Source organism: Carassius auratus, chromosome 13, assembly GCF_003368295.1.
Source record: "Carassius auratus strain Wakin chromosome 13, ASM336829v1, whole genome shotgun sequence".
In the NCBI taxonomy this organism is placed as follows: Eukaryota; Metazoa; Chordata; class Actinopteri; order Cypriniformes; family Cyprinidae; genus Carassius; species Carassius auratus.
In genome coordinates this window covers 22633572-22658194 of record NC_039255.1, presented here as the reverse complement: position 1 = coordinate 22658194, position 24623 = coordinate 22633572, and the positions used below count along the sequence as shown (strand labels likewise).

At 37.6% G+C, this 24623-nt stretch overlaps 1 protein-coding gene across 6 annotated transcripts in view; it reads left to right on the top strand.

Moving 5' to 3' along the window:
* Window positions 1-24623, top strand: part of LOC113113043 (echinoderm microtubule-associated protein-like 4) — a 74613-nt gene that overhangs the window by 30209 nt on the left and 19781 nt on the right. For 2 of the 6 annotated variants that reach the window (XM_026279159.1, XM_026279156.1), the window contains exons 2-9: window positions 11232-11414; window positions 16367-16499; window positions 17252-17449; window positions 21102-21242; window positions 21749-21774; window positions 22393-22425; window positions 24035-24158; window positions 24448-24597. In XM_026279159.1, the coding sequence (XP_026134944.1) occupies window positions 11232-11414; window positions 16367-16499; window positions 17252-17449; window positions 21102-21242; window positions 21749-21774; window positions 22393-22425; window positions 24035-24158; window positions 24448-24597 (988 nt within the window). The remainder of the gene's footprint in view (window positions 1-11231; window positions 11415-16366; window positions 16500-17251; window positions 17450-21101; window positions 21243-21748; window positions 21775-22392; window positions 22426-24034; window positions 24159-24447; window positions 24598-24623) is intronic. The other 4 variants (XM_026279157.1, XM_026279158.1, XM_026279161.1 and 1 more) reach the window with 4 other exon arrangements.

Here is a 24623-nt window from a genome sequence, read left to right as displayed (position 1 = left end):
CCCTTCTGTACGCCACACAGAGAGGAAGTGTGTAACTCTCTAACCTCTCTACATTGATGCACCTCTCTGTGTGTGTGTTTAGTGAGTAAAGATGTTTATTTGAATGCTTTTCTTGAATGCTGGTCACTACACCAATAGAGAGTTGTGTGTGGTTAGTTGTACTTCAAATATAAAACAATTTATATGTACAGTCGTCGCATAGTGTTTCTGCAAATTTGCTCATTTGCTGTATAGTTTCGAACTGATTCAGCTTATGGTTTTCTGAGAATAGATGATCAGATATCACCCTCCAAAATCCATTTTGCTTTGAATGTTCGACATCCATTGAAAGCAGACTCGGCACAGACCTGCAGTTTGTTCTGACGTAGCGTGCCGTATCTCTCCTAACTAACTGAATATGCGGTTTTCCCACAGCAGATGATCCATCTTTGCAAAAACCATGTATTTACACTGAACGTTTCTCACTGTGTTCAAACTAAACGCAACAAACTTGGCACAGCCCTTCTTGCTATTACACTTTTTGAACTTGCACATTTACTCGTAGCAGATCCTTGGACTTTTGTTGGTAGAATAGGTACACTGTGGATGATTTCTCATTTAAGATTTTTGTTAGAAATGATATATAGAGAAGTGTTGAAAACTTCGTTCTAAGGGTTAAATAATGATTCAAATTCAGAGCTTTCAGTTTGGTGAGAAATTTCAGGTCTAAACTACCATCAAAAAAGTTTGAGGTCAGTAAGATTTTGAAAGAAATTTACGATTTTATTCAGCAAAGAAACATTAAATTGGTCAAAAGTGACATTAAAGAGATTCATATTGTTACAAAAGGTTTCTATATATAAAAAAATTTTCACAGTTTCCACAAAAATATGAAGAAGCACTTTTTTCAACCGTGATAATATTCAGAAATGTTTCTTGAGCAGCATATTAGACAGTCCCTCCAGAAAAACGTGGATTTTTTTTTTGTGATTGTTGCGGGCAAAAATCCTTGATTTTGCGGCACATTTTCTTAAAAAATGCGATGGAATATGCAGGATATTTTTGCAATTTTATGTGATGGAATTGCGTGAACTTGCAAAAACTGCGATTTAATGAAAAAGAGAATATTTAAGTTGCAATCTCTTAATGCAACGTAAATTATTTTACATACTACTAATATAATTACAACTGTAAGTTTTTGGTAATGTTCTGTAACAAAAAAAGTGCAATCTTACAACTGTAAAGTTGCATCAACTTCTGAATGAAACTACAACAGTGTTAGTAGCCTAGTGAGAAGGGGGTGTTGGGGAATCACCTTTTTTTTTCTCTATTTCATCAAACCGCAGTTTTCGCAAGTTGTCGCAATATAATTTGGCTCCACTGTCATGTAACAAATTGGGAAACTGCTTCGCGCGTTCATTTGCGCTTATTTTTGTTGGCAAATAAGAAGTTTCACCCTGGTTTCACCGCAGGGTTTGCAGATGATGTTCAGGTCACGTAATTACGTCACTTCATAAGGTTCCCATGGCAATAGGGGGAAAATGGCGCTTTACTTGTGTGAAGTAAACGCAACATTTTTCAACTTTCTGCTAATATATATGTGAGTTTTTTGCAACGAAAATACAGGGATTATGAAATCATGCTAGCCCCGCATATTTTGCTTTCTGAAATCGGCAATTTATGCGTCAAAAGAGTGGCGTATTTGAAAAAATGTGACCCCCGCATAAATATGCGGCCTTTGGCTGATTATGCATTAAATCAGGCGATCGCATAATCGTGTTTTTCTGGAGGGACTGATTAGAATGGTTTATAAAGGATCGTGTGACACTGAAGACTGAAGCGATGATGCTGAAAATCCAGCTTTTATCACAGTAAAAAAAAATAAAAAATTGAAGAAAAAAAAAATCTAATTGTATTTCTAATTATAATTTTTGTTAAAAATAAATATATCCTTGGTGAGCATAGGAGGTTTCTTTCAAAAACATTATTGACCCCAGAATTATGAATAGTAGTTTTTAATTTATTTTTTGGTTATATGTCTCATAGTACTTTCCTCTTCTAGTCAGATTCGTGAGATACAGTAATATTCATCGCTGAACAACAAAGACTGTAAAAATGTTTCTGTGCAAGCTGTTTGTTTTAACAGTGGTAGATATCTCTCCGTCTGACTTTATCTCAGTCAGTGTCAGTGTATATAACCTTCAGTCCTCAAGACATTTAAAACATTTTGACCTTCCAGATAAGGCTTTCTCAAAGCAACATTCAAGGATTATCTTGACACACTGTCTTTTTCTAAGTTGTTGTTTTTGTCTAGCGTGTGTGTGTAGATGCTCGTATCTGTGTCTTGTGGCTTTTTATTGGGATGCCACGTCTGTACAGAGTCTGTTTGTGGTGTCTCATTCATGGTGAACTGGCTTGGGGGAAGTATAAGCAATTCTCTTTGTTATAGAGTGTGTGTGTTTGTGTGTGTGTGTGTGTGTGTGTGTGTGTGTGTGTGTGTGTGTGTGTGTGTGTGTGTGTGTGAAGGGTTAGGGTTAGAGTATTACTGCTGGGGTGGTGAAACAGAAATACTCAAGTTCAGTGTGGGCAGAATACTGCCTCTGGTCAGGGTGTTTCTTCCTTTCATTGTAATAAATGCTGGTTAAAGAAACAATATACATGTGAACGATTAACTAGTGTGTGTGTGTGTGAGTGAGAGAGAGAGAGAGAGAGAGAGAGAGAGAGAGAGAGAGAGAGAGAGAGAGAGAGAGAGTGTGTGTGTGTGAGTGTGTATTTTTGTTTGCACACACCATTTGTTTATCTACCTTTATGTGTTCAGCTGGTGTACGGAGTGTGTTTGCAGATTGTACACAAGCTTTTATGTTTACTTCCTCCTCTGTCTCACTTTTCCTTCTGTTTTTTATTTTATTTTCTCATCTTCTTTAATGAAAGCCAAAGTTTGTCTTTTTTTTTTTTTAAATGGTAAAACATTTTCTCCCATCTGGGTTTGTGTGCAGAGACAACTGTAAGCAAACCATTACAGGTTTATTTCCTCTAAGTGTAAACACTGTGTGTCTGTGGCCCCTTAAAACATGTGTTTGTTTAAGCATCCAGACCAGCCCAGCATGACAACAAAGGCTCGACCAAGGGGTTTGTCTGAACAATATGGCAGATGATGAAAACATGTTTGAAAATATTACTTTCACATGCTGGAGTAAAGTCAGTTTTTTTTTAAAGGCAATTAAAATGGGAAAATGAAATGATGTTGCGTGACAGTTGCGTAACAATGATATTACAAAAGTTAATCTCTCTCTTTAATATCTCTTTTATCTTTTCGCGTCTCTCATAAGCATGCTTGAGGACCATATACATACTTTTATGGTTTTATACACAGCGCTTAGGGCTGTGCGATATTGAAATTATTGAAATATCGCAAATGTACAAATCATCATATGCATATTGTGAGGACTTGCAATAACCGTATGGTTGCTGATTGCTTATTTTAATAGTTAAAAAGGTCTGAAAAGTCAAAGTTTTAAATGGCAATAAAATTATTCAAATAGGAAAGTCAGAGCTTTAAATTCAACACAAATAGCAGATAATAGACTGCATGCAACTGTATAAATATGAATGAAATGGATTAAGTGGATAATTTAATGAAACAAACATTATTTACATTATATTTGTACTGTATTTTTACAAATGAGGATGTTGCTAAAATGAGGATTCCGCTCACTTCTGAGTACAAATGTGTCCTCAAAATATAGTTAGTTAGGTAGATACACACACACACACACACAGACACACACACACACACACACACACACATGCAGGTTCTATTAAAGCCCATCTGCTTGTATTTGGTGCTGGAAATGGTGTAGGATAGCTCAGACAGTTTTCACAGATGGACAACTGCTGTCTGCTGTGTGTGTGTGTGTGTGTGTGTGTGTGTGTAGGATGTGTTAGTGTGTTTAAGTTTATCTAGCGGTCGGAGGCTAGTTTGAAATTGTGCAATTGATATCTAAACCTTGAGAGCATGCGAACAGTAACTACTCGCTGCTGCGCTTATATTTCCCACGACCTCTACACAGATAGAAATGATTTTAAAATAGTCATATACCATGAGGAAATCACCTTTAGTTGCTGTTAACAACAAAATATCACCAAAAAGCTACCATGGTATTACCATTAGGATTTTGGCCAAAGTAAAGTCTGTTTTGGGACATCCATTCCTTAGTTAATTCGTTAATTCTGTAGCTTTCTTTGAAGGACTTTGGATTACCATGGTATTGTGAAGATGGTATTACCATCTGATACCATCATTGTGACGTGATTCTGCCTAATTATTTGCTGATAAAGTGCTGATAGCTATATCTAGAGATCAGGGTGTCTAAAGGTCAGTATAATAGTGATATGAGTATTAAACCGGGTAACACTTTATTTTAAGATGTCCTTGTTACACGTTACATGGATTAGTACATGTATTGTATTGAAGTACATGTATTCAATTAATATTACTCTGTACTTAAATGCAAGAACACCTTAAAATAAAGTGTAACCTTAGTGAAAGCAAGATGATGTATACTTATTAAGTAACACAGGCTGAATCAATGTGTGGTTTTATGAAGGGGATGTGGCATTCTCTGTGCATCTCTGTGATAATCCTGCTCATCCATTAGTGAGCAGGTCACAGTGTAAACCCGTCTCTCCACTTGCTTGCTGCATACAGTTGGCCCGGCTGCATAGCCTAATGTCTTTAAACAAACATGTCACCACAAGAACTAAACAATATTAACTCCACTGCGAGGCAGGCAGCAGATCACACTGCAATGCAATAATTAGCACTTCATACAGACGCATATTTTATCATTTCTGTGCACGGGATTTCATTGTTGTAAACATGTTGGCTGTGGAATGCTAGCGTACTGCATGCTGTGCAGTGTGCATTGTATACTGCCTACTGTTATTTACAAATAATAAGGGGTAGTGGTAGTGCCGATAAACTGTAGTGCACACATTTTAAGACTAGTATGTTAGCATGCTATTTAAACACACTCAAAACACACTTTCAAATTACTTATGGATTATTAGTCATAAGGTCAAGTTAAGCACATTGAATAGTGGGATAAAGCATTACTGTGCAGTGTGTACTGCTATTTTGTGCAAGTGCAGCAGGGTCATCTGTGCATTGCAATTCAGTAAGTTGCATGGTATGCTTAGTATAAGGCTTACTGCAAAAATGGTCTAATATGCTGTTCTGAACAGCCAGATGTTAATGGGCAGATGACTGTGCTGCCTTTGTGTGCTGTGGATTGGCTTAACATAGTCTGTTTTGTCTTTTGGCAGCAACGCAGCTCAATCTGTCCATAATCTTAAAAGGAGAAAAGGTGGTAAAAATGCATGTCACAACGTTGTTCTGTGCCACTTATCATTATCTTATCTTACATGGGCCCCACAGATGTGTGTGTGTGTGTGTGTGTGTGTGTGTGGTTTTGTCTGGAGGGCGTATGTCACACCCCGGGCCATTACAGTGAATCATTAGCATGAAGCTTCAGTGCTGTGTAGTTAATTATGTCTGTTACATGCCTGCTTGTCTGCTGAAGGCAGAGGAATCCCATTCATAAAGCTGTGCTGAACCACTCTAACTACAGCTCACCGCAGGCTGGAATAAAACAAAAAGGGATTGATTAAAATGTTTGGTTTAAAGAGGTAGTTAAGTCTAGAGTCGCTGTATGCAAATGTGAGCTTTCGTGTCTGTTACACTTGTATGAGTATGTAATCCCCTGTGTTGGAACAAGCGGAATTATAACGTTTAATTCATATTGTGTCACTGGTACTTTTACAGTAGGACTTTCTTTTTTGCCTTGGGCTAATAAGCATCCTCCAGTGGTATATTCATGGCAATGACTTTCAAAAGGGCAACACCACTCTGCTTTCTTCTGAAGTGTTAAATGTCTAGTTAGGGTTATGAATATCTACTATTGGCATAAGTTTTGGGTTCAGTTGTGTAGCGTGAATCTTTGCATGTTAGCTGAGAGTTGTTCTTACAGATGTAGTTGAGATTTCAACCCTCAGCAGAGATGCATCACTGCTTGAAAGCGAAGTGTCAGTTTATTTTGGTATTTTCACTCTTATGCCCCATATCTTTAAGGTCACTTCCTGCATGAGCTCACCTCCACAGATGGCTAAAAACAGTATCACAGAAGCCTTGCACACCTTCCCTTGTGTGACTTTCTTGCCTTGCACAGTCACATGTTGAGAATTTACGATTTCAAATATGTCAAAGCCATTGTCACGGTGCCGTGTATGGGATTGCAACTATTTTGTAAGTGTATAAGTGTATAAAAAGGTATAACCAAGATAAAGTACAAAAAGACACACACACACACACACACAAAAGAGTAGTGTATATATATTTTACAAAAGTTGGTTTGGTAATACCATCTGTCATTTGACACATTCCTAAAAAGTACCATAGTACTACAACACTTTTAACAGTACTGCGGTGGTTTTTGGTGTATCACAGTATCCTTGAAAGTACCACAGTACGACACAGTTATTTATTTTACAGTCCCGTTCTAAATGTACTTATTACAGTGCAATACCTGGGAAATAACTTGGTACTAACCCTGAATCTACCCCTAAACCTATTTCATAACTCAGTACTTTCCTGAGTAAGTACAATGTATGTGCATGTGTAAAATAAAGTGAAAGCAATAACATGATAATACTATAGTATGATGTCCAAAAAAGGGTGTTACAATGGTACTGTGTACAAAAAGAATGTGGTATGTGTCTAATAAAACATAATTCTATAGCACTTTTTGCAAGCGTTCAGTGAACATTTAATTATGGAATGCATGTGTGAGCGTATAATAACACTACTTCAGTTAAATGTTTTGTTCTCTAAACCATATATAAGACTTTCGCACACACACATAACCAGTTCAGACGTGCAGCCTTGTGCTCTACTCAGGTTTACAAGTGTGCCAAGTTTTTTAGTGATCTCCTTACCCTGCCAGCATGACTTGATTATTTTACTTGCCAGGTACACAAGATACATCTCTATTGCTTTATGAGGGTCAAGTCTAACCCAGTTTTGTTTGCGACCAGTCGATGCTTCCATCTAATCCTTATCTCATACCTAGGAAGCTCACAACTAAACACCACAACAGATTACCGGGGCTATCTGTTAACAATATATGTTTCAAATGGTGAACATTAACAAGACCCATCCATCAATGCTAGTGAATATTGTGTTTGTTTGCGACTAGCGCATGAATGTGGCTGATTGCACCACTGAGTCTTATCTCGGCTGTAAATCTGCCATCAAATCCTGAGGACTTCCTCCATAGACCTCCAGTCAAAATGAAGCATGACAAAATCAAGTCTTACGAGCATGCAGTCTGGCCATGTGCCATGGGATTGTCCCGTACCGAGTCTAGGATCTCACTGGAGTTGTGCGAATAAGCGTATGTTGGGCTGTGGTCCGAGGTTTGCACATCCTGTATGCCAAATAAATTGGTTGTTGTATTAGGTGATGTGTGTTAGGTTGGAAGTGTGTGTGCATTTAGGTGTACGTGCTGAAGGGGTGAGGGAGAAAACTAAGGAATGTGACGAGCTATTGTGAAATTTGACATGTACGTAGGCCTTCCTTCCTCTTAGCCTGCAAGGAATCATGGGTAGAAATGTAGAAAAGGGCACTTTTATACTCCGTTTAGGAGTACCCCATTCACAGCTCTGATATGTTTGGTGGAGGTTACCTGGGGATACTCCGTCACCTTCCAGCCCTCCCTTTCTCCTTCTATTTAGCGCGCTCCCTCTGCCTTCGTTTTTTCCATATGCACTGCCAGTATCAAACAACCTCCCAAAATGATTTCCTCTAAAAGAAATGCATTGTATTCTAAACGTTTGCCCTCTCCATATTTCTGTGGGCTGCTGAGATAAGATGGTTTGAGAGGAAGGACCTGCAAACAGGGAGGAAACCACGGACATTGAAAGCGAATTAAATATTGCGTCGTTGCGCAGGACTCCTAACTTTGGATTTTATTGACTACTTCCTGCAATTTTGAGATGTTTGCTTTTAGTTTCTTGGTCAATTTTTGACTAAGATAAAAAAAAGTTGAGCAACGGTAGCGTGAGTGGACTTGTGTCTGGTGGATATATCTTCACACCAGTGGTGTATTTGTAGTAACTTGAGAATGTTTGCTTATGTTCAGGTTCCTTAGTTCAGTGGTTCACAACTGGTTTTATTCCTTTAAAGATAATGGGCTTCACATTATCAAAAGTTTGGTGGAATTTTGCAGGCAAAAAAAGCTCAATTTTTGAGCGAATGCAAACCTTTTGGGAGAAAACTTGACTTAACTGGTTTAAAATGGTTCATTCTCAGTTGTAGCATGAAAGTAGCAATAGTATTAACAATCTTCTGATTCCATATTAGTGCCTCAGGTATAATCTTCTAATGTAAGATTTCATCAAACTAGAAACTCTACGTTTGGCTACTTTGCCTCAAAATCCACCCAATTTATAGAAAGCATTAGTTATTACTATGGAGAGAGGAATTCAATAATTCTGCTTGCTGATTACATTGATTATTTGCACATGCTGTCTTCTTTGATTTGGCATCACTTAAGGATATGTAAATGCAGGTATTGCTATGAACATAACCACAAAATTATTGCATGCTCATCCCAATTGGCATCTATCGTTTAATTAATTACTACTGCCATGATCAGTCTACAATATACCAACACATAATTTCTACTAGGGATGCACCGAAATTAAAATTCTTGGCCTAAACCAAACAAAATGAAAGACTGGGCTGAAAGCAGAATACCAAACACAGTTTGTCAATTTTTCCCCCATGTATTTTGCCCATTTTATTTTATTTTTTCACCATTGCATACATTAAATAGCCAGAATGTGCTTCTTTTTGTTGATAAAAGCTGATTTATAAATGAGTTTCATTATGAATACGTTGCACGTATTGCATTGTCACATGCCTTGTAAAAATTTATAAAAATGTAACTGAGCTGTTGACGATTAACACTGTTTCAGCTAAGATTTTCCTAGCGCTTTGGACGTTGGACCCTGGTTAACAAGGAGATAGCACTGTGAGTGTGTGCAACAGAATACATGCAATTTGTGTGTGTATTAGAATACATAATGGTCTGCAGTTTATTAACTAATTGTTTAAGGCCATTTCACAATTTCAGCCATCGTACAGTGACCATCAACCATCAACCCTTCCTCTTCTCATCGAAGACATGTGATGCAGTACTAATAGTGTTTTGCTGTAGCTGTTTGTAATGAATTTTGCCTCTTTCTCAGACAGCTTTAAATGCTTCCACACGGCTGACATGTTGCATTATAAATTGTGCGCGCTGCAGTTGCCAGATTGGACCGATTGATCTTTCTGCTAACAGCTAACTGTAAAGCGAGTTAGCTCAGCTGTTGACCTAGTACCTAGCTAATGCACTTGGTTTCATGTCTAATAATAGACTCTGGGTTACAGTGCACAAGAGGGTCCCTTTGTTGGCTTGTTTGACGTGTTTTGTTTGGGTATTTACCCACTGACTTCCAGTTAGGAGGTTGTGGGTCGGTCTGTGTGAGTGTGTGCCAGGACATTCCCGAACCTCCTCCCCGTCTCCACATGGAGCTCTGCAGTGACCTAAAGACTCCAGGCACCCTTATCATTAGCCTTATGTGGGAATTTGCCGGTTTTTCAAGAGTTGAACGTGTGGTGTGGTAATAAGCTTCCCGTATTTGTACCCATGTTGTGAGATTGTAAGTACTTTCAGTGATTTATAAGTGGTGTAAAAATGTCCTATGGTTTGGTTTAAAGCTTGGAAGGGAGATGTGTTGGTGTATGAGAGTTTGAGTTGTTATATGGTATTTTATGCCCCTTAAGCTAGCTAACCGCAGCTCAGAATGCAGGGCCCCTTCGATCAGGGAACCAGTCCAGCAAACAAAATCCCAACCACAGTAACGTCTGGCAGCCGCCTGCAGTCCTGCAACACCATCCAATGCCCCCCATCCAGAACCCAACACTAATGTTCTCTAAAGCACTGCAGCACCAGTAATACTGCTAAACTTCTTCTGCAAAGAAATGCACTTAGAGTGAAAGTTCAGCCAAAAATGAAAAATCTCCCCTTATGTTGTTCCAAATAACATTATTTCTTGAAACCTCAAATAAGATACTTTAAGAAATATCTAGTATTATATATATATATATATATATATATATATATATATATATATATATATATATATATATATAATTTTTTTTTTTTTTGTCCATACAGAAAGTCAAAACTGTTTGGTTACTAAGATTCCTCAAAATATTCCACAGGAGAAAGGTTCGAAAAACATGAGAGTGAGTAAATAGGTTTGGGTAAGAAATGGTTTTGGTTTTAGAATTGGTTCCACATTTCAAAGAACAGTGGATTCAGTAAGACACACATTGATTCTGCTTATTGTTTCGTGTGTGCATTTTAATGTGATTTTTAAACAATCCACGCACACATCCAAACATACATGCAAAACGCTCTCTTGTATAGTGTGAAAATATTTATTGCATTTACCAGAAACAAAAAAAAAAACTTTCTTTTCTAAAGTGAACATAAACAGTTGAGGGGGAAAAAAGTGCATCAAAAGCCTTGCATTATAATAGGTCCTAAAGTAACAGCAGCCTATATACCTGCTGCTGTTTGTGCCACTCGTGTTAATCTAAGAACAAAATAAAATAATTTACTGATTTTGATTTGTAACTTTTAAAGGGACAAAACACAGTTTCTGCCAATCTCATGTTAATCTTGAGTATACCTATAAAGTAGTATTGAAGCCTTCATATCTTCGAAGAGTCTTCAGTTTTATCTGATTTACAGAAGAAAGATACAGCTTTGCGCTTCTCTTTGAAAACAGTCAAGCTCATGGAGGCATGCTGCGTGCGGAGCCAAATAGTCACGAGATCACTTCCAACTTTTGCATAGCAATCGTCTGCAAGCTGAACTGCAGCCTACCTGTGTTTAGATGCATCAAAAGCCAAAGAGCATGAATATCAGCAGCCATTGAAATCACTAGAGGAAAGCGCCAAGATGGAATGCTAACTGATAAGCTGTGCTGCTCATATCTCCCACTGTCTCGTTCATATTTTTGCCTCTTTCTTTCTTTTTCCATTTTGTGTATAAACAGCCGCAAGCCCATTCTCCATGTATATCGTGCATCTGTACTATATGATGAGAAAGGCATCCTTCTCTTTCTTTCTCTGCCAGATGACAGTATTTCAGCAGCGAGCACGTCAGATGTGCAGGATCGCCTGTCGTCTCTTGAGCTGCGGGTGCAGCAGCAGGAAGATGAGCTGACGGTGATGAAGGCCGCGCTGGCAGAAGTGCTCAGACGTCTGGCTCAGTCGGAGGACTCAGCCGCCGCTGCCAAAAAACAGCAGAGCAGCAAAGGTAACCTAGCACTGCTGTGTGTGTACGTGTGTGTGCGTGTGTGTGTGCGTCTTCGCCTCTAGTGATCCTCGCACTGTTTACATGGAGGAAGTGTAGGAGCGCAGCCAGACCAGGATCTGTTAACAGTTTCAATCCAGCCTTGACCCACAGCACTGAACGTTTCCATTTGAATAGCAGCTGTGTGTGTGTGTGTGTGTGTGTGTGTGTGTGTGAGAGAGAGAGAGAGAGAGAGAGAGAGAGAGAGAGAGATCTTGGGTGCTGCTTGAGGGAAGGCATTTTAATGTTTGACCATTAAAACTGACTTCACTTTGTTCTCTGTTTAATACGCCATATAAAACACACTGGCTGCCTCCTGCCCCGGTTCTCTCGCTCTCTCACACACACGAGTATACAACTAATGTATACTTTATGCAGCTTAAAGTTTTTTGATGTTAAAATATTTTTTTATATGTTAAGACTAAGGATGACTTATGAAGGGTGTAAACAGTGTGGCCTTGGCAAAACATTGCCCTGTTTGTATGACAGCTTGCTTGGCCAATGATGTTTTGGGCAGACTAAGTATTATGGTACATAGTTGTCCCAACTGGCAGCTGTGGTTGCCAGAATAATTCTGTAAAAATAAATATTTACAAAGGAACTTTTAAATTTAGCAATTTACAAATAATACTTTATAGAACAGTCTAAAGATTTTGGATGTATACTAAGACAGTGGGTATATTTTAGTATATTTGCAGCCTGAAATGAAGACAAACACAGTTGTCATATCCAGCTGTATTTGCTCAGAGTATTTACTAAGATTCTTTTCTATACCCACTGTATATAGAAGGTGTACAGTAGGGATGCCCCTGAAATTAAAATTCTTGGCCGAAGCTGAACAAAATAAAACACAGAATACTGAACACGGTTTTTCACATTTCCCCCCGTATGCATACTTTACGTTTTGTTTTTTTAATCATTGCATTAATTAAATTGCCAAAATGTGCTTTTTACTTTTTTTTTTTTTCCTGCTTTTCAAGTAAAAATCAATTACAAAACAACAATTTTAAAATATTTACTTAACACTGAACATTCGTTTTAACATTCGTTTTAACATTCTAGCAGACATTATACCAACAAAGCACAAATTAACACAATTTAGGTAAAAAAAAAAATATTTTATACACCTTCTATATAACAAATGAAGTACAATTCTGTGTATTCGTTGTATGCTTTGTGTTAAATCTTTATTCTCATCAGCATCAGCAAATCAGCATCTTAATTTAGCACAAGACTGCTGAGTTGGATTTCCACTCGTATGTCAGATGAAAGGCTTTGGAAAATAGACTTGAATAATTATACGTATTAGTGTGCAAATGTCTCCTATTAGACCAATTAAAAGACTAATGAATGTTTTACTCAACACAAGCAATAACAAAGAGCAGTTTCATCACAATTACATTTTGTACAGCAGAACAAACCTAGAAAGATGATTATTCATTCTAAAAATGTCCATGAATTGGGAAGATTTTACTCGGACTTTTCCAGGCCTGAAATTCACTGTTATTTTCAGGTTTCTGCCTAGTAAACTTACATACTTTGAATAAACAGTATTATTGTTTTATTTTACATTTGTATACATATTGTTTTAAATCTGGTGTTCCGCAGCTATTGTTTAGCTTTAAGTCGAGTGTGACGCAGTATTAGTGTGTGTATAGAAGAGAGAATTGTGTGTTCAACTCCCAGACAACCATCAGATAGAAGGCCAACCTCTGACTCAACACAGAACATAGCTTGGACAGCTACACGGCTCATTCTTCATCATGACTGTTTTCCACATTTTACAGTAATAGTCATCAAAACTCGAAGCTAATAGCCAAAGCAAATTTCAAAATAGTGATATAATGTATTATAAGCATGCAGTCCTTACTAAAAACACTTGTCATAAAAGGTATTTTATTTTTTTATTTTTTAAAACATGAAATGAATCAATAGCAAATTGAATCTTTATTGTGAACATAATGAAAACAAAAGGGTGCATTCCTTCAAAAAACGAATTATTAGATTAAATTTGATTTGTCTGGGATTCAGGCTGCATCTGTTTGAATTCAACACAATTCTTTGGATCTCAAAATAAAAGAAATTACATTTTATTCAGATTTTTTTTTTTTTTTTTTTTTTTTGGGTTACGGTTCATTCATTTTCATTATAAATTGTGTCATATGGTGGTTGCTCGTTCTCATTTTTCACATTCTCAGTCCATGAATGAACCACATTTTCTTTCCACTGCCCATATTTACTCACTGCACCCATTATGACCCATTTTTCTCACTTTTACTCCTCCGTTTCTCTTTCTTTCTCGCCATGCTGACTCAGTGCTCCTATCACATTCAATCCCTCTATCTATTCCCCCTCATTTCCCATAATCCCCCACACATTAGTGTCTTTCCCCAAACTCTCAGTCTTTCCACTCAAGTCCTCTCCTAAACCTCAGTGGATCCTTAACCAGCTGTGATATCTGTACAATATCTGTGAAACGGCTCAATTCACAAACTGCTTTTCCCAGTTACAGATGAATGCTATACTTTGATTTGTTGTTTTTGTGAATAATCTGATCGCTTACTTGGCTTACCATGAAATAAATTAGAATAGATTTTCGCAAGCTGTCTGGGGTCAGTAAGACAGGGTGTTATAGAGTGGTTTTTAATGATAATAAGACAGTCTTCTATCATATGAAGTACACTGAATGTGATTAAGAGTGACTATATACGTAAATCCAGCAAACTCCTGTATTTTGAGCATGAAAGTGATGGAGATTACCAGTGGTTTTGGTGAAGAACAGCTAGTGACAGCCAGGCTTCTGATGGAAGGCAGATAATTCCTTGGTTTCCTGTTGGAGTGAGGTCACATGAGGACTTCCTGTGCGGCTGTGCTGACTAGACACACACACACACACACACACACACCCATACAGAACCATACACAGGAAAAGATCATCTTATGCTTGACTGCTCAATCTCTGTCCATGAAAGCCAACTCTCTGAACACACACATATTAAATATTTCTTTGACCCAAACAGCATGATCTGTTGTGATGGCAGCGGGAGATTCCAGTAAAGTCACATATTACTGACACACAGTCTGAACGATTACGTTTCCTTAACTATAACAGTATGATGTCAAAAATAAAAGACTGTGTATAGTTTGTTTGACTTTAACTGTTAAACATGGAAAAACACAGAATTCCTTTATCGACTGCCCAACGTCCACAGAATCACAGCATCTGTAATTCGAAAGTACGACCTTTCTCCTACCCCATGCATGTTTGTTTATGAAATATTGCTGATTAAATACGCAGATTCTGTTTTGTTTTATTTTAAAAACAAACCAAGAGAGCTAGATCATTAATATATTGTTAATTTTGCATTAAACATGAAAAAGAAAAATCCTTTGATTTCGGAATACTGTAGAGAAAAGAAGTGGTTGGTGTTTTTTTGTTTTTGTTTTTCCAAGCACGCACACGTCACACTCTCAGCAGTCTGATGAGGTCAGACACACACTGTGTGTTTTTGTTGTGGGCTAATGGAGTGTGAAACGGAGCCATGTGGTACTGACATCGCATCGCTGGCTCCTGAGATAATATACACGCGTACACGTGCCCTGGAGAGAAACGATTAATCAAATCCACCACGCAAGGGCGGCAGGGTGCCGTAACACAATAGCTACACAGACCTCAGTCTCCCTCACTAAACTAAGAAGAGGTCAAAGTGAAGCGACCGGTGAGGTAAATCAGATATTTCCACATGCAGGCCATTCAGAGAGAGTTTTAAATAGCATGGCTGATGCAAACCATTGCAATCATGTTTAGCATGAGAATGCCAAGCTCAAATGGACACCTCCGTCTGTTCTGTGGTGTTTCAACACAACCACAGTAAGGTCAAATGCTAGTTCAACACGAGTCTGTGTATCTCCGCTAGGATCCAGACATCCGAGACTGCTTCTGTTGTTTATTATGTTTCTTTCTATATATTTATATATGTATATTCACAAATCTGCAGTTTTCAGTGTCGCATGATCCTTCAGAAATCTTTATAATATGCTGATTTGATGCTCAAAAAAAAAAAAAAATAAATAAATAAAAAAAATATATATATATATATATATATATATATATATATATATAATTATCAGTGTAGAAAATGCTTGGTGATGTTGCTATGGTGACTTTTATGTCATGTTATTTGAAATATTTTGTATACAGTGGCACCAAGTTTTGAACACTTAAGCCACACTTATTACAATTTACAGTATGAATGTCATTGCATCTTTTTATGTCAGTGGTACTGTAATTAAGTTGACTAGAATATCAGGTGACTGATCCAGTTAGCATGTCTGGATTCCTGCCCTATTTAAGTCCTCCCTTTACAGTCTGTCCCGTCTCTCTCTATATTTCCTGACTGTTGATTGTGTTTAATTGTATGATTTCCAAGTCATAGAAATCAGTAGAATCTTAAGTCACAGAAGAGTCTGGAAATGTCTTTAGTTAATCGAAATCTTTTATTGAATATTGAAATATAATATAAAAAAGGTATTTGCCTCTTTTTATCTGACAATTGCCAGTTTTATCTCAAAAAAGAGAGGAAGAAGTTCCAATTACCTTTTTATTTATTATTTCAAAGGGAACCTTATTGCAAAGTGTTACTATTAATATAAAAAGACCATAAAAAAAAAAATATATATATATATATATATATATATATATATATATATATATATATATATATATATATATATATATATATATATATATATATATTAACTTATTAAATTAGAAAATTCATGGAACTTTAAAAGTGAAAGGGTGTGGTAATCCTAAAAGAAGGTCTGTACAGTAAATGTGTTGCAGTGCTGAGATTTCAGCCATTGTTTTGAGGTATAAGATGGACTAAAACTGATGTGTGACATGTCTCCTGCAGGTCAGACCCCGCTGCGTGAGTCCTATTCAATGTCCTGTATTGCCAATGGCAGTTCCAGTGGCCGCAAATCTCACAGAGATACTTCCACAGTGTCTATAGCCAAGAAAGAGACCTTCTCTTCTGCTGCTAAGAGGTAATGTGTGCGCACACACACACACACACACACAGAGACACACCCACACACACACACTGGTTTATATTGAGGACATTCCATAGATGTATTGGTTTTTATACTGTATTGTACCTTCACTTAACCCTGCCCCTCGCACACAAAAAACAGGCTATTTTTATAATTTCTAAAAACTTCATTCTGTATGATTTATAAGCTTGTTTCCTCTTGGGGACTTAAACAATGTCCCACAAGGTCAAAATGTACTAGTATTACTATGCTTGTGGGAACATGTGGTCCTCAAAATATAGGGAATACCAGGTACATACACACACAACAGAAATATGCAAATGATCTCATAGCCTCCTCTACACATTTTGGATGATTTCCCTTCTCTGACCCATTTCAGCTCTCCACTAATGAGCTGATGATTTGAAGCAGGTGTATTAGATTAGGAAGACAATCTGAGTTGTAGCGGCAAGCCTCCATGACCGGTTCGGGAAACACTGTACTAGGACACTCTTAATTCATTTTTAACAGACGACAACAGTCGTATGCAAAAATGCTCCAAAAAATATGGACAACTCGTCTTTTGCTGACATATTCAAATGTTGGTCCAATTAGATGTTCTCTGTTTAATGTGTGATGTTCTTTCAGCCTGAAGAAATATATTCATCTGAAAGTCTGTGAGTGTTTCACCTCAGTGTTGAGATGCTCTGCTCTCCTTTTCATGTGTGTCAGATCTTCCTCTGTTGACCTGCATGTTGTTTTTGCAGTGGTGGCGAGCGTAAAAAAGACAAGCCTCCGATGGAGGGGATCAGGGAGAAAGAGGAGCCTCCACCAGCTAACGATAAAACCCCCTCAGCACCCAGCACCCCTCAGGCACCGTCCCCTTCCAGCAACCCTCCCTCCCCTCATCCCCCACAGCCTCAAAGACAGCTCTCGGAGAACAAGGGGTCAACCCCGGCCAAAAGGTTCCTCCCAACAGCCGTGCGATTTCTGGCTGTGTTCGAGCAGCATTTGGAAATCTGCTTGCAGCGCTTTCGCAACCTATTGACGTAAAGCCAAGGGGCAGGGCTGACATGCTTCCTCAATCAATATCAAGATCAATAGAGCACAGCAGTTGTTATTCACAACAGTCAAAACTTTTTATCTGCCTTGGTTCCAGAAGTATCTTTCCCATTCATGTTCTCCATTAGGATTAGTATCTCTCTGTCTGTCTGTCTGTCTGTCTATCTATTATACATGTATAGGAAAAGTTATTTGTGGTTGGTAAAAAGGACAGATATAATGTATAAGTAGTTTTATAATTCAGGGAGAACAATTCACTTCCATCATTTGTAAATAATAGCCACACATTAGTTTCTCAGACATGAAGAAACAACTCCTATCAGTACTCATTATAGAAACCTCATTTTTAGGCTCTTAAATTAATTATATCAAAACAAACGTGTCAGTGTCAGTTTTACGTTATCTGAAACCTGATAAAAAAAAAAAAAGCTTTCAATTGATGTATGGTTAATTAAGATCGGACAATATTTGGCAGAGATACAACTTTTCGAAAATCTGGAATCTGAGGGTGCAAAAAACTCTATATATTGAGAAAATCGCCTTTGAAGTTGTCCAAATTAGTTCTTAATTTTGACCCATACAGTGTTTTTTGGGCTATTGCTAAAAACATACCCCAGCAACTTAAGACTGGTTTTGTGGTCCAGGGTGACAAATTATTGCTTTCTCATAATTTAACATTGTTTGTCCCTCATTTTCTGCTAAATGTCCTGCTAGCATCCGGCTGACAGTATGCTCTGGATCACTCCGAGCAGTCCACCCTGAAATGGACAGTTAATGGAAAGCAGATGTGATGTCCTCTCAGTGCGCAAACCATTGGTTCTCATTTAATAATGTGCAGAGTAATCAGGCTAACACATTAGACCAGCCATGCTTCAACACCATTAGCAAACCTTCTAGTCTCTACTTAATAACCAAAGAGCCCACCTGCTGAGTTATTCATATTGACTCTGCAAGCTGTGCCATCCAATTAGCTAAAGAGAAGTGGAAAACCAATTAGCTGACTCTGTAATGTCATTTCAGGGCCCGATCCATGCTTGTTAGATGATGCAGCAAGAAGATCATTAGCTGGGATTTGTCCACAGTCACATTACTTAACCTCTGCAGTCGATGGGGATTTAACTCACACTAGCAAAGACTTGAGCTTTCTTATAAGTAATTGGTATCAGAGATGCTAAATTTGTGATTGTTGTGATTAGCACAATGTTTTTTACAAATCCTGTAGAGATTGTACATAGTAGTGATGCAATATATGTGACCCTGGACCACCTAACCATTCTTAAGTCGCTGGTGTATATTTTTAGCAATAGCCAAAAAACATTGTATGGATCAAAATGATTGATCTTTCTTTTATGTCAAAAATCATTAGGATATTAAGTAAAGATCATGTTCCATGAAGATATTTAGTAAATTTCCTTCCGTAAATATATAAAAACTTACATTTTGATTAGTAGGATACATTGCTAAGAATTCATTTGGACAATTTCAAAGGTCATTTTCTCAGTATTTAGATTTTTTTTTTTTTTTTTCACCCTCAGATTCCAGATATTCAAATAGTTGTCTCTCGGCCAAATATTGTCACATCCTAATAAACCGTACATCAATGGAAAGCTTATTTATTCAGCTTTCAGATAATGTATAAATCTTTTGACTCTTAACACTGTTTGTGTGGTCCAGGGTCACATACTGTATGTTGTTATGAAGTCTACTTCCTTGTTAAAGAAGAACTCTTTAATAGAAACTTCAGCAAATGCAGGAGGGCTATGGTTTATTTGGTGTTTTTTGCTTATAAGACAAAAACGAGCATAGAGAGTCTAGGTATCTGCTAGTAATGCAATTCAACTGGTGAAGCTAGTAGACCAAATTAGTTATTACCATGGTATTACATGGTCATTTTATGATAGTATTTTACTATACAGTCATATGGAGCACTCACACAGCTATTATCACACATATACTAGGGATCGACACTGTTAGACCTGTATACCTCACAGGTGGCCCCATGAGTAGAACTCAAGCCAGTTTTTCACATGTGGAAGTGTGTCCGCTCTGCCCTGGAGTGCTATCCATTCCCTTCCCTTCCCTCCTCTCTTACTCCCATGTTTGGTGAGGTTGGAGGTACTTTGCTACACCTCTGACCTGTTTAATGGCCTCAAGCCCAAAGTATACTTCAGTTTGAACTTGAATTCTTTGCATATGTGGCATTTGCATACAGCTGATTACACAGCCTTTCAAAGAATACACCGTTTCAACACAGGCGTTCGACACTTGCACTCTAGAATGTTTCATCCTTGTCCAGTGCCTGCGCTATTTCTCTATAGAAATTATGACCGATAAAAATGTATTCGTTCTCGTTACCTAACCCTTAAACTAGAATTTTGAGTATTTCTTAACTCCCTCTCACGAGAGCTTGTAACATGGATGTCTATGTGCACTCTTGACGAGTTTGTTGTTGTTGTTGTCGTCGTTGTACCAATTCCTCGGTTTCATTTTCAACTGCGAAGCAACGTCCAAACCAACTTAATTTGTGCGATACTTCAAGTGGCATTCAAGGAGCGAGTACATGCGTATAAAGAATTCTACTTAAAAACCGAGTGTAAAAAGTGAAGTATACTTTTGGCTTTAATGTTTGTGTTTACATTTGTGAGTTTCTGGATCACTTCTAATTAAAATGTCTTCCCATGCACCCCTGCCTTGAACTTCATATTCTCTGCTAAGGTTGAGAGATCTGGTGTAAATGGCTGTATGGCTATACGTTTAGGGCTGGTGATGACCAGAAGTTTGTTGGTTCAGGCTTCAAGATGAGCCATCATTAATCAAAGTTCAGATCCTCCCATCATTTTTGTTGCACCTCCCTCTTTTCTGTCAAAATGAGCCTTTGGGTTAGCTCTCATATCGAATAAATTGGAAATTGGGTTGGTGAATATTAGTCTAGAAGCTTTGGTCCAGAAAACAAGTTTGTTTTTAACGATTTCTCCTTACACAAAGCTTGGCGTGAGGATAACGCTCCTCTGTTTTCCCTTTCTAAACCTCTAATGGGTTTCCTTCTCTACCTTCCTTTAGCTATGCTGTTTGGCGTCTTTTCCCTGAACAATCTCATGCAATTTACTACAAGACTGGGTTTCAGGGTTTTCAGCTCATCTGTGTGTACTAACTATCGAGGGGATTATGCTTTGGCATATGCATGATCTTTTACCTGATGGATGCATCTTTGACTTTCAAGGGCTGTTGCTTGTTTTCTGGCTTCCAGTTGGAAATTAACCAAAGAGGAGGAATGGTTATTGGAGTTTGGAGGACCTGGTTAGAGTTAGCATCTAGACTTTGCAGTCCATCCTAAGTAAAATTATCTGAATGAACCTGTGACCCATGTTGGTGGGTCTGTGTAAGATATATTTAGATCTATTTAGATTTAATGGATTGTTTTCCTCCAAGCTTACAATACCGCTCCTCTAAATTTGTAACTTCTCCCCTGGACTCGTTTTTCAGCCTCTCTGCTCTCGCTTTCTTTTCCAGTGAAACCCTTACATGCTTTTTCTGTGTATTTGTTTGTGCCTGCAGCAGGGGTGGCAGTGGGAAGCGTGGAGGAATTGAGCGTTCTCAAAGTAGCACATGGGACAGCGGAGAGGAGAACAGGAATAAGCTGGTGAAAGCAGCCTCCACCTCCAAACTGCTGTCCAAAGTGGTGAAGAATGCAGAGAAGTAAGTGTTAGGTTCCTTCCATCCCCTTTGCCCTACTAAGACTCACCCTGTAGATTTGAGTCCTCATTAGTCATCCAATTGGGGAAGTAGAAGTATAAAAAACTTTTTGTAAACAATACTTCAGGCTTTTTAAAGTCATTTTTCTTAACCTTGAAAAAATATATTCCTTGAAAGTCCACTGAATTGGATTTATGAAGTTACATCAAAACCATTCAGTTCCATTCAGTTTTGGTAATATAAATATGATTTTAGTTACCAGTATTTAGTTAGGTACTTGCTGTTCAACACTTTTTGTATTAGTTTAAATTAAACCACAAAAATTCATTAAATTCCAACATATATCATGCAAAAAAGTCCACAGTGAGCAAATGATGACAATAAAAGGAACGTTCATTTTGGAACTGTTCTTTTTAGACATTCCTGTAGTTGAACAAACATGCCATTCATGGAACTCACGTTTTGTCTCGTGTTAACAGTATTTGATTTTCTTCCCTTTTCCTCTTTAGACACAGAGATCCAGTCATCAGCCAAGGTAAAGTCTAATTTTGCCTCAACGTGGTCTATTGTGTTTCAACTTCATCTTTTTCTCATGTGCTCCTCTCATTTCCTGTATCACAGTGGTTAAAGCAAACGGCTGCCTCGTGCAATATGTCAGACCTTGTGTGCATTTTAGATCAATACAAATTCTCATTTGTAAAAACATTTAAGCTGTGGCCTGCAGTCAGCTCGCATTTCATAAGAATCAATAAAAGCTAGCATATTGCCACTTCTTAGTACTTGGCTTTGCCCCAGGGCAAGATTATAGATGACACCGAAAAATACAGTTAGCACGGGTCTCATACCAGTTGTCACAGGCTGAGTGTGCCCGGGAAAAACCTTATCCCGAATCTGGATTTAGTCCTGGGCTGAGAACAGTGCAGGTGTGAGCACCACCTCCATCTCTCAAGTCACTTTAATCTTGGCAAAGACACACACAAACTGCATTCCTGTGTCTTGTGGTTCCTTATTTGTTCTTCCAGATTTTTCTAATGATCACACCCATCTTAAAAACTGTTGACAGGCCTCTCTTAGCATACATCAATAAAACTGTTCCTCGTCTGTCATTCTGTTTTTGTTTTTTGAGATATTATTATTTCTGTCCCATACCCAGCTAAAATGTCAACCCGTGAAAAAAACAGTCAAGGTAAGGCCGTCCTCTCTACAGGGCCGAAAGCCGCCGAAAGTGTTTTTTTTAACCCCTCCTTTGCCCTGCTTCAGGCTGAATCTCAACATTTCTGGCTCTAATCCCGCTTAAATTCTCTTAACATGTTGATTGATCTGTTGGAAAGATCAATGGTCAGTCAGTTCTTCCTCTTTTCTTCTCTGTCTCCGCTGCTCTTGCTCATTCAAATCTTAAATTACATTTCTGGAGGAATCAACAGTGAGTGGATTTCCTCCCTGCTTGTCGACAGGCATGTCGATAAACACACATCTCGCTTGTTCATTTCTTCTCTCAATTCAGTTGGTGTAAATAGATGACTTACTGTAGATTAACCACCAGTTACTAATTAGAAGAGGAATGTGTTTGTCCTAAAGGAAAAATACCAGAACAGCTTTATGGCTGAATCTCACTAAACCAGTCATGAACATATCTAGCTCAGATATCACTGCAAAATCAAAAGAAAGAAACAAACAAGAAAGTGCATTTTGAAATTCATATTTATTATGAATATACATTGTAACAAAAATTTTCTGACATCTAAGCTTTTTGTACGATAATGCTAAATAGTCTCATTCTCATCACTTTAGAGTATGGGATTTACAGTATATTAAAACAATACTTAATTTTCATTGAAATAATGAGAAAATACAAAAGGTCAAAATTGTCCTAAAATGTTTTTTTCTTTTTTCTTTTCATAAAATAATATAATTTTTACTGGCCTGGATAAGTTTGCGTAAGATTCACCTTTATACCTTAATTAATTCAGTAAGCATATTATTGGGATAGTTCTCCCAAAAATTTTTATTTGCTTATCCTCATTTTATCCCAAACATGATGACTTATTTTCTGCTGTGAAACATAAATATTTTAATATTAAAACACCCCCCCCCCCCCACACACACACACACACCCCCCACACACATACACACAGAAATTTTCTCAAAAATTTTTTTCAGGTTTGGAACAACATTAGCATGAGTAAATGATGACAGAGTTTCCATTTTTGGCTGAACTTTTCCTTTAAGGATATCGGTATCAGTGAGGAATGTTCTGGTGATTCTCGGCCAACTAAACCGTTTTTAAAGGTTACCTGTGGTCAATGTTAAATACTTTATAGAATTATACGATGCTATTATAAAATGTGCTACTTCACAAAATGATTCTGGAGATCAGAGAAAATATGTTTTTTTTTTTCCTGCCTCGCTCTGTCTCTATCCATTTTAAGGTTTCTTCTTGCACTTTTCTTTTCTTTATTGAATCATAGTCAGATTTGGGCATTGTCATTGCTCTGGCCCTTCTGCACACCGCTCAAAGCTTCACTTTTGATTTGCTTGGGTTTATGAATGAGTTCAAAGCACGAGCTTAACTAACTCCATTAAAAAGCTTCATTTAGAAATGTATAGTATTTAAAAACTAACTATTTTAAGTATATAAGAAGGAGCAATGCTAGAAGATAATATATATGCTATGTGTTTGTTAAATGTTACTAAAATTAACAAACTCAACACGATCTGTTCTGAATGACCAAATTTCAGTTAACGTCTTGTAGTATTTTTTTCTTATATATTTCCTTCATCAAATCTCTCCACAGAGGGAGAATATATTAAAATGTTCATGCGAGGACGACCCATCACAATGTTTATCCCATCGGACGTGGAGAATTACGACGATGTCCGAACCGAACTTCCCCCAGAGAGACTCAAACTGGAGTGGGTGTATCCTTTCTAGCATGCTTTGCGCGTATCATATTTTACAATGGTGGTTTTAAAATGGATTAAAACTTTTATGGCAAGAAAATAATCAAATATTAACTAGGGTTGTCAAATTTCATTAATAGACTATAATTAATAATAATAATAATTAATTTAATTTCAATTAACTTGCTGCGATTCTGTAAAGTAAACATTACAACATTAGGATGGTTTATGTTAAGCATTGCAAAAAATTATATATATATATATATTGTTTTTGGTATATTGTTGTTTTCCCTTGACTCCTTGATAGATATGGCTACAGGGGACGTGACTGCCGTGCAAATGTGTACTTGCTTCCTACCGGGGAGATTGTGTATTTCATCGCCTCGGTGGTTGTGCTCTTCAACTATGAGGAGAGGACACAGAGGCACTATTTAGGACACACTGACTGTGTCAAATGGTGAGATTGATGGGACATGCAGTTAT